This window comes from Dermacentor variabilis, chromosome 1, assembly GCF_050947875.1.
Source record: "Dermacentor variabilis isolate Ectoservices chromosome 1, ASM5094787v1, whole genome shotgun sequence".
Classification (NCBI taxonomy): domain Eukaryota; kingdom Metazoa; phylum Arthropoda; class Arachnida; order Ixodida; family Ixodidae; genus Dermacentor; species Dermacentor variabilis.
This window is the reverse complement of record NC_134568.1, coordinates 276736926-276747121: the sequence shown is the minus strand read 5'-3', so window position 1 is coordinate 276747121 and position 10196 is coordinate 276736926. Positions and strand designations below refer to the sequence as shown.

The 10196-nt window shown below is 49.8% G+C and overlaps 1 protein-coding gene across 2 annotated transcripts in view; it reads left to right on the top strand.

The window, feature by feature from the left end:
• Window positions 1-3438: 3438 nt before the first annotated feature.
• The window catches only part of LOC142565163 (fibroblast growth factor 17-like), a 94586-nt gene continuing 87828 nt past the window's right edge, over window positions 3439-10196 (top strand). For both annotated transcript variants that reach the window (XM_075676238.1, XM_075676240.1), the window contains exon 1: window positions 3439-3698. In XM_075676238.1, the coding sequence (XP_075532353.1) occupies window positions 3685-3698 (14 nt within the window). In that variant the 5' untranslated portion in view covers window positions 3439-3684. The remainder of the gene's footprint in view (window positions 3699-10196) is intronic.

Genomic DNA, 10196 nt, shown 5'->3' with positions numbered 1-10196 from the left:
TTGTCTCTTAACGCATACATCTGATTCTTGCCTATTCCTAGTTTCTTCTTCGCTGATTTTAGGCTTCCTCCGTTCCTGAGAGCATGTTCAATTCTATCCATATTATAGTTCCTTATGTCAGCTGTCTTACGCTTGTTGATTAGCTTAGAAAGTTCTGCCAGTTCTATTCTAGCTGTAGGGTTAGAGGCTTTCATACATTGGCGTTTCTTGATCAGATGTTTCATCTCCTGCGATAGCTCACTGGTATCCTGTCTAACGGAGTTACCACCGACTTCTATTGCACACTCTTTAATGATGCCCATAAGATTGTCGTTCATTGCTTCAACACTCCTCTTCCTGAGTTAAAGCCGAATACCTGTTCAGTAGCTTGATCCGCAATTCCTCTAGTTTCCCTCTTACCGCTAACTGATTGATTGGCTTCTTATGTACCAGTTTCTTCCGTTCCCTCCTCAAGTCTAGGCTAATTCGAGTTCTTACCACCCTATGGTCACTGCAGCGCACCTTGCCGAGCGCGTCCATATCTTGTATGATGCCAGGGTTAGCGCAAAGTATGAAGTCTATTTCATTTCTAGTCTCGCCATTTGGGCTCCTCCACGTCCACTTTCGGCTAACCCGCTTGCGGAAGAAGGTATTCATTATCCGCATATTATTCTGTGCTGCAAATTCTACTAATAACTCTCCCCTGCTATTCCTAGAGCCTATGCCATATTCCCCCACTGACTTGTCTCCAGCCTGCTTCTTGCCTACCTTGGCATTGAAGTCGCCCATCAATATAGTGTATTTTGTTTTGACTTTACCCATCGCTGATTCCACGTCTTCATAAAAGCTTCCGACTTCCTGGTCATCATGACTGGATGTAGGGGCGTAGACCTGTACTACCTTCAATTTGTACGTCTTTTTTTTTCTTTTATGGTATTTATTATAGTAGCATTCAACCAGACGTTCACCAATTCTGCATAGTCAGAGAATGGAGGGCACCAATGAAAGCCACACACAGAAAAGGCAGCGTTCATACTGTGAGTAGAAACGTTCGTTTCACTTTAGAAGGGCGGCAAGGATAAGCACCTCACCAAAATAGGGTACCAGTCCGGTTGTACACCGAGTCCATCATAAACATGTTTTAGGTGTAGGGTCATTTGGATAAAATGTACCCTTATAGGTACCACCGTTTCGGCGTTGCGGTCCATCATTCGCGTTTTGCACAAACTGTGCATTGCCATGGCAAAAAACATATCGAAAGGTGCACTATTATCAGAGGTTGGCAGCAGGTATCGCACAGTATGAGCGTTAATCTCAAAGTCTTTCTTTAAAGTCCGTTGGAGTACATCCCAAAATAGTATGGCGTCGGTGCAGCTAATAAAACAATGTTCAATTGTCTCTGGTACATCACAAAGGCGACAGTTAACAGAAGAGACAAAGATGCCCTTTTTTTGTAGCCATGTTTTAACCTCTTATTGTACCACTTATTAAGTTTCACAACAAGACCTGCCACCCTCTCATTAATGCTATAGAATTCCTGTATGTTACCAGCTATATCCTTATTAATCAGGAATCCGACTCCTAGTTCTCGTCTCTCCGCTAAGCCCCGGTAGCGCAGTACGTGCCCGCTTTTTAGCACTGTATATGCTTATTTTGTCCTCCTAACCTCACTGAGCCCTATTATATCCCATTTACTACCCCCTAATTCCTCCAATAACACTACTAGACTCGCCTCACTAAATAACATTCTAACGTTAAACGGTGCCTGGTTCAGATTCCAATGGCGGCATATCATAAGAAGCCAACAAACACGGACACCAAGGACAGCATAGGGGAAATTACTTGTGCTTAATAAATGAAATAAAGAAACGATAAATTAATGGAAATACTAAGGTTGTGGGTTCGGTTCCCACCTGCGGCAAGTTGTTTTCTCATCCACTTTTATTTCCATTAAGTTATCGTTTCTTTATTTCATTTATTAAGCACAAGTAATTTCCCCTATGCTGTCCTTGGTGTCAGTGTTTTTTGGCTTCTTATGATGCGACTAATAAAAATAGGGCCCCTCGGTTAACCCCCTTTCTTCTCGTTTATATATATATATATATATATATATATATATATATAGCACGGAAACATGCACGTGCACTGATGCACATTGCTCCGTCGCTCCGCACACCATGGTTTTGCGCTGCAGTGTTGTCTATACGAGAATCGCCAGTTTTTCAAGCAGAGGCGTAAAAACAAAAAAAAATGTACCAGGAGTAAAGGCAAATTGAGAAATGACCCCATCGCGGGGGGCTCGCTATCTGGGTCGTGCATTCGATGCCCTTCTAGCTCGCCCCGCGGAATGTTGCGGCAGAAAGCGCTCGTCGCGTCTACTGCTGCATGCACTCTGTATGCGGCTTCAAATTGCTCAACTATGCGCCAAGCGGCAACAAACTGAAACAAGCGCCTTTTCAATAAATGTGTTTTTTTTTTTTCCTGTTCTCAGATAAAAGTCACCGAACGGCCAATGTATCAGGAAATAGGTTTTGTGCGCCTAAATGCGTACGATGCTTGAGGGTACCGTATTTCAGTGGCGGAAAACCGGTTCCGAGAGCTGATGTAGACCGTTTAAATATCGAGTGTTGCGCAGAGACAAACGATTCGCAGAGAAACAGGGATGTCGACTGATGTTTGAGGGGTTTGCGGATTTCAGTCTCCACTTTCATTTCGTTACAAGTGCGTATCTCGAACGAACAAGTCTTTTTTTTTTTTTCACAAGTCACAAAATTAAACGCAAATCTAATATAAGCCTAACATGAGGGCCGACTCCTACGTTTGGGCCCAGGCTGAGTGGTTCTGACAAGAGGGTATTCACATAGACGTGTGTTTGCTATAGTTCGATCACCGCGCGGCACAGCGCTTTTTCTTTGTGACTCAGCTCAGTTCATCGATCCCGCAGAAACAGTGATCGACGTCACTAGCGTCATCGTGGGAATTTTGAGTATCGAAGGTGACGGCGCGTCGCCCGGTAGTAGGGCGGCCACTCCACCCAACTCCTGCCCTTAATTCATGAGTGTGGCTGTTCTTGGACAGCTTCCTTTACATCAGTCAACGATCTAGAACAAATGTGCGTGCGCTCGTCCTACGAAGTTAGATGAGGCAGGCGCCCAACCGAGGCACCGGCAGAAAAGGCGCAACCCGCGCAACGAGGTCAAGCAGCGGGATAGGGGAAGAAGCCCCGACGGTCCCCTGAACTCCGGAGACGCCGGTTGCAGGAGCTCACGCCGGCCACAGTCGAAGCCCCAAAGTCGGCGCTGACTGACTGCGCGCCGAGGGGATGCCCTGCTGCTGCCAGGTGAGAGCGGCGCGCCGCCGAAGGGGGGCCACGTGAGCGGCGAGCGCCCATTGGCCGCCGCCGAGCGTGACGTCGTGCGACGTCGCGGTACGGCTGGCGGACTGTTCGCCGGCCGACTCGGCCGCGCGCCGTCAGTTTGACGCGAGAGCCAGAGGTGGAGGTGATACAGGCACCGGCGTCGTCGGCTTCGCGAACTTCCCAAAACTGCCCGTCCGATGTGAGTGTCAGTGGGCGCACAGCGGGCTCCTCGATTCGGCGCTGGGGAGTAGCACGCACAGCATGCGCGGCCAGCCGGATTGTGACACCCTGTCCACTGATCTGCTGCCGACCACGCATCTGCTGGGATGTTTTGCCGCTAACGCCACATGCTTATACACAAGTGAGTAGCCGCTATCTTGCATCCTCTCTCCATGTGTGTTCCACTTCCCTGGTGTCTTTCTTTCCTTAATTTTCTTTTATTTTTTATTTTGCAGTCTTGCGCGCGTTTTCAATGTTTCCACCCTTCTCTGACTAACCGAGACAAAGGGACAAGAAAAATGTGTGCCTTTGCTTCGGAAAGTCTTACGTGCAGACGACACGCCTTTCCTCGGCTTGCGATCGTTTGAAATTGAAAGCGTTACTCTGCGGAGGAGAGGGAAAGGACTACGGAAAATAAGATATCTATTTACCGTCAAGTGATTGCACCTGTCCCTGACGCATTTTGTTGCGATTGAAACCGCTCGGTGACACGGACGGGACAGTGAACTTTTCTCGCCTTCCCCGGTGTACGGCTGTCGCGGGTCGGCAGAATGATTTGTGCTCGTTTTGCGTCTGTCGCTCCCTCCTCCCTCACACCCCCTTCTTTTTTTTTCTTTTTTTTTTCACTATACGGATGTCGCCGTTGTGCGCTGTATGTGCGTCTGAATTTAATTCTGGGTTTTTATGTGCCAAAACCACGATTTGATTATGAGCCAGTCCGTAGTGGGGAACTCCGGTCAAAATTTGACCGCCAGGGAATCTTTAACGTATCCCCAAGGTACGGGACACGCGCGTTTTCGCATTTCGTCCCCATCGAAATGTGGCTGTCGCAGCCGGGACTTGATCCCGCCACCAGAGCAACACCATAGCCGATAAGCCACCGCGGCGGGCGTATGTATGTCTGTGTGGTGCACAATGCATAAAAATAAAAAAACAGACTTTACTGCTCGCCTTTACTGCACATTAATGAAAAGTTTGGGAATGGGCCCCTTCACGATTTATTTTTTATTTTATTTTTTCTTGCGCGATTCTGGCGGTGCCCGGAATTACTGTTCTTGAAAACTCATTTATATTTATGTGAAGCACAGCAGCGCGGCGCCGTCTCTAATGAATGGCCGCTAAAAGCTTGCTCCTTAAAATTTTATTTTCATACCCGTAGCGCCCATGAGCCAATACAATTTCTGTAAAAATGATCCTTCCTGCATTCTCACCCGCTAAAGTGTACTGGTACTAGTTTACTCTCACACTATTTCTTCACACACACACGATGTGGCTCGTGCGTTATGTTCACGCCAACCTTATTGGTTCGTGCTAATATTGACAAGAGCGTCTACTGTGCGCAAAGGCGCCTCTTCCCAGTGTGTGTGTTCAGGAACGTTCCTCTCCATATACGGAACATTGGAGCCCAATGCCGCACGCTGTCACGGCTCGTCGCACAAATCAAACTTGTCTCTCGCCTCGCATGCGTATACGCCGGCTGCGAGTGCCTTCCGTGCGACGGTCGGGCTTGCTGCCAGATTTCAATTGGAAGATTACGTGGAGGCCTCTTCCGCAGCTGCCGGCTCGAATGGGACGGCAGCCTGCAGCCGTTGCTCTCTTGTGTGGCGATGCATTCCTCGACGGCTGCGTGCTTGCGCCATTTTTTTTTTTTTCTCGCGCGAACAGACTGGTAACCAGGCAAGACGTCAAGCTAAGGAATGCGAAGTTTCCATCGCGAACGCTTTGCAAGGCCGCACGTGAAAGGGTGTTGCCCATCAGGGACCGCGCGGTGAGACTTAATTTCCGCATGGGCGACATACCTACGTGCGCTATGTTTGTTAGCTGCGAAAAGACACGCGCACTCTTCTCGAACGGAAAGAGGCACGTTGAGGGCGTGGAGCTCCGGGGAGAGGGGAGCGCAAGGCGCGTGTCCAACGTGCAAACAGTGGGCACCATTGTTTTGCTGTTCCCCTGAGCGTTCGGAGAAAAACTCGTTGGGTCCAGGGAAAAGCCGCTTCCCTACAACGATGCTGCTTGCGGGGCAAAGCCACTTCGGTGGCTCGCACCTGTACGGAGCCGCGCTTGGGGCTATCCTCGGGAGCTGCTGCCCTCTTGCTTTTCCTCTTCTTGCGGCCGTTATTGTTGTTATCGTTGCGCAGTGTGACGGCGGTCACAGTGGGCCGCAATTCGGCGTCTATTTACATCAGCGTGCAGGTATTTACGGTTTCCGGGCGCTATTCTCGCATTCCACGCTAATCTTGCGCGATAAGGCACCTCGGGTGAGGGGGGGGGGGGGGGGGACGTGCTCGCGGCTCTCACGTTGGGCGTTCCAATCAACACGGTTTCGCAGAACACGCGGGAACAAATCACGACCGCTGGCAGTGCGGGCGAGAAATAACTGGGGCCCCCGCGCTGGTAGACTGTGCGGGCCGTGATGCCATCATTAGCTGCGACGAGAGTTGAGCATAAAAACGAGGTGCGGCGCCTGGCAGCCGCGGGATGCTGAGCCGAGAAGGCTCAGCGAGCTGAGTTATGGACGGGGCCAACACAGCAGCTGCTACAGCGGGCCGGGGGAAAAAATCCCGACGCATGTATTAGGATGGATGTGACATGCTTGCAGATTGTCTAGCGGGCTGCGCGGCCCAAATGCTGCTTGTCACGCCGGATCGGCCGCTTAAACTAATGGGCCGCCCTTCCTGAAACAAATGGGACGCGCTTTTCTTTTTTTTTTATTTGTTTATTTTGCGTCTTTCCGGCCGCGCACCGTAAGGCCACGCGTGGAGCTCCCATTGATGCGCCCACCGGCGCGGATCCCTCGTAAAACGTCGAGTCGGCCCGGAGTCCCCTTTGAAGTCGCGACCATCGACGGCTTCTGTCCGGGCTTTACTGCGGCGACCAACAAGCAAGCGCGTCGCGAAGTGAGTCCTGCGTGCGCTCCTAACGGATACATTTCAATCACTGATCCCCTACTCTGGCACTGCGCTCATTGTGCCGACGTCGCACTGATGCTGATAAGCATCGGGCTCGTTCCAACACTATGTCACCCAGTTCGTCCTTATCGCGAGGGGCGCAAGGAGGCCCGCTCTGCAGCCTGTCTCGGTCTGGTGCGCTTCTTCCCTCCCGCTGACAGGTTGGCCTTAAACGCGTTGCGGTCGCTTATCGCGCTGCGCATTCAAATAAAATCAGCTTTATTTATTTCAATACTACCGAAATACATACTTGGACCGATATTCTACAGGCTCGTGGCCGCCCCGACACGAACTGCATACACAGGTCAGGTTGAGGGTAGAATGCTGAACCAAACGGAACAAACAATGCGGAGAAGAGTGCGTATTCCCTGCTAGTACAAACATTGGAAGTGGAGAGAGAACACTACACATAACCAATGGCACCAACTCGTGCACTGTTTGTGTTATTTAGATAAAATACCTTGAAGTACTTACGCTTTTGCTTAGTTCTTATAAGACGTGCTTGAACGCGGTCGACGCCGGCAGGGGGCACGCGCTTATGGCCTACCGTCCTCCCTGCCTTTACTCCGTTTCCCGTGCTCCACATCGGCACCTTCTCGACTTCCGGGCCTTGTAGGTTAGAAGGCTTTCTGTGTACATGACTGCGAATCTGCTCTATTCTGGTCTTCGGCGCTATTGGAAACAGTATGTCACAATTCGCTCGCGGCAGCTTCTGACGTGTTATCGAACCCGTGTGCCCTGCATGAGTTAAGCGTCCCCTTCCTCGACCAAGCTTAGTTCCTTCGGCATAGCGTCGCAGCACACCTATTGCAGAAATAGGGAAAACATGCTAAATACCCAAGATGCTCAATAGTAAGCCTGGCAAATAAGTTCCGAACACGTGTACGTTTCTTCATGGGCTGCGGTGGTTTCCTCTGTAGAGTCGTAAAAAGTATTGCGCACTGCAAAGCTACATCTAAGTAGATAAAAGGCCGAGCTGTATCGATAACAGCGCATAGTGAGAGTTCGGACCAGTGAAAATAACTTCAACAGCACAAGCAAAAGGTGACTGGAACTGGTTTGATTACATTTTGTCTGAACGATTTCTTCGGGGGGAGGGGGGAAGAAAGTGGAGGGGGGTAGCGCAAACATTTCAAGATAATGCGCGAAGTGTTGTAGTCGACAGCACTAATTTTATTCTGCCCATCTGGTGAAACAGCAATAAGAATGAAACTTTAGGGCGCCGTTGATGTGTTATTGTTATATAACTCATGCACAAGGAACAAAATTGCAGTGATTATCGTAAATAAAAATATAGGCGTCGGCGTAAGGTGTAACTAAAAGCTTGCGCAAGACAGTGAGTTAACAAAAAATGAAACGGAGGCTTTGACGAGAATCCGTCTGTGCGAGGATGATCATGGTAAAGAAAGCAGACGCTAACATGTTGAAGAAGGCTCACATGTGGTAGCCGATACGTCTCGTTCGTTTTCTTTGAAAGTTCTATTTTGTTGTTAGTATCCGCTTTTCCTTACCACCACCAGGTAATATAAAAGCGAATTCTTGAGATTTAGCATGAGTCATCCGGGAAAATTCTGCGCGAGGCTAATTTTAATATAATTTCTACGCTCTGAACCGGTCCACAGTGAGGCAAGTGCTACGATCGGACCTCGTCTACATGAAGATTGTTCCTGCGCACTGATCTCTATGATACGTTCGCTAAAGTAGGGATCAGTGTTCCTGCGCGTCATTGCGGATAATAACGGCAGATGGCGATCACAAACTTCAGCCTCTGAAATAACCTCGCAGTTCACTTAATTTGCATAACGGTGACTTCTTGCGCTAAGGTTGTAGAGCCCTGCATGCACGGAAGCTGCATGCCACAAGGTCTTCGGGCACCTGGGCGGCGCTCCTCCTGGGAACCCCTTTTATTTCGTGAAGCGTTAAGCTGTTGGCCAAGGGCGTCGCCTGAGCTCGGCGCCACGGCCACCAAGCTTGTGCACATCGCCATGAGCGCGTATAGCTTTCCCCGTATGCAACCTCTGGGAAGCGCTCTCACGGGAGCTGCTGCCGGAGCACAGGTTTAGCTCGAAGGTTCCTTTAGCTTGGGCAAACAGCCGTGTGCGTCCCGACTTTGCGGGGAACTCGGCTCGACCCCGGCGACCCTGTGGGAGACCCAGCGGTTCGCGCCCCACGGTTCCCCGGCCGCCGTCACTGGGTCACGCTTGGGTGCCGCACCCGCGTGCGGCAGTCGTGGACAGGGGCTTCTCGAATGAAGTACCGCTCTTTTTTTTTTTTTTTTTTTTTTGTCTCACCCGTCCGAAGAACAAACCGCTTCCTTAGCCGAACCGTCCGGCTGTGCGCAGTATACCTTTCTAAAGCCTACGATGTCAGCCGAACGATGTGGCTGATCAGCTGTCTGCAGATAATTTTGGTCTTCGGTTGATCAGCTATACCATCTCAAAAGTCGATGACCTATACCATCCCGGCCATTTGACGTGGCCATTTTCCTACTGCTGCACACGTGGACGAGAAAGTTTTGAGCCGTCTCAATAGCTCCTCACACGCCTGTACAACCGTTACGCTGCTTGGAGTTTTTGTTCTCCAAACCATTGTGGGCAGTTTAGAAGCTGGGCGAGTTGGTGCATAACTGTGTTATGAAGCGTTGCACGAACAATAAGACCAACACAGGAAAAAAAAAACGAAGTAGACGAAAAGAGCGCTCTTTCCGTCTACTTCGTTCTTTTTCTTGTGTTGGTCTTTTTGTTTGTGCAACTCTTCCTAACATAGACATTATCGGCACGGTGCCGATTTTAAAAAGTCACTGCAACATAATTCGGCCCGCCGCAAATCCATGCACTCCTACTTTTGTTTCTTGAATAAGGCTAATCGTAATCGCTATTTAAGTGTTCGCCACGCCTTGCGGGTGATCCTCTCGATTGCACAGTCTTGGTGCGCCAAAGTTTCGTGATCGGAGTCGAAAACGCAAGTGGTTGGAAATTCTTGTGCCTGCGACCTAGACAGAAATTAACGTCATGCAGCTTCAGCAATAGGCACCGCAATAAAGAATATATATATATATATATATATATATATGTATATATATATATATATATATATATATATATATATATATAGTGTGTGTGTGTGTGTGTGTGTGTGCGCGCGCGCGCTGAAAGCGCTTCGTTGATAGCAACGGCAAGCAAAGTGTCTGGCTCATACTCCTCGAAGGGAAAGCTGAAAACGTGGTCATATGCCACGACACCTCGGGACATTTGTAGCATAGCAAGGCGCAGGTGGGGAAGGAAGAGGGAAAGACAGGGAAGATAGCCAGGGAGGAAACAATGTCGCACGATAGTGTCAGCGCACATTCAATCGCTCTATGTGTCAATGGCCATCAACTTTGTGAGCGTCCTACTCTCGAGCCAACTGCGATTCCGCGGAAACCCGAGCTTTTCACGGCGTGAGCGCCGAGAAACATGAAATCAAATGGGACCCAGCGGGCACACGCCCTTGCGTATACGCGAGGTGAACGGCTGTTTAGGAGCACTCGTATATATACCGTATTTGATACACAACCTTTTTCTCTCGCTTGCTGGCTTGGCGGACGTTGTGTAAATATCCGCTGTGAACGCGTTACAGCGTTATACGCGGTCGTAACTGCTGTCCGGAAGAGCTCACCTCCTCTGCGGCCTGCGGGTTCGTCCGACGCTGTA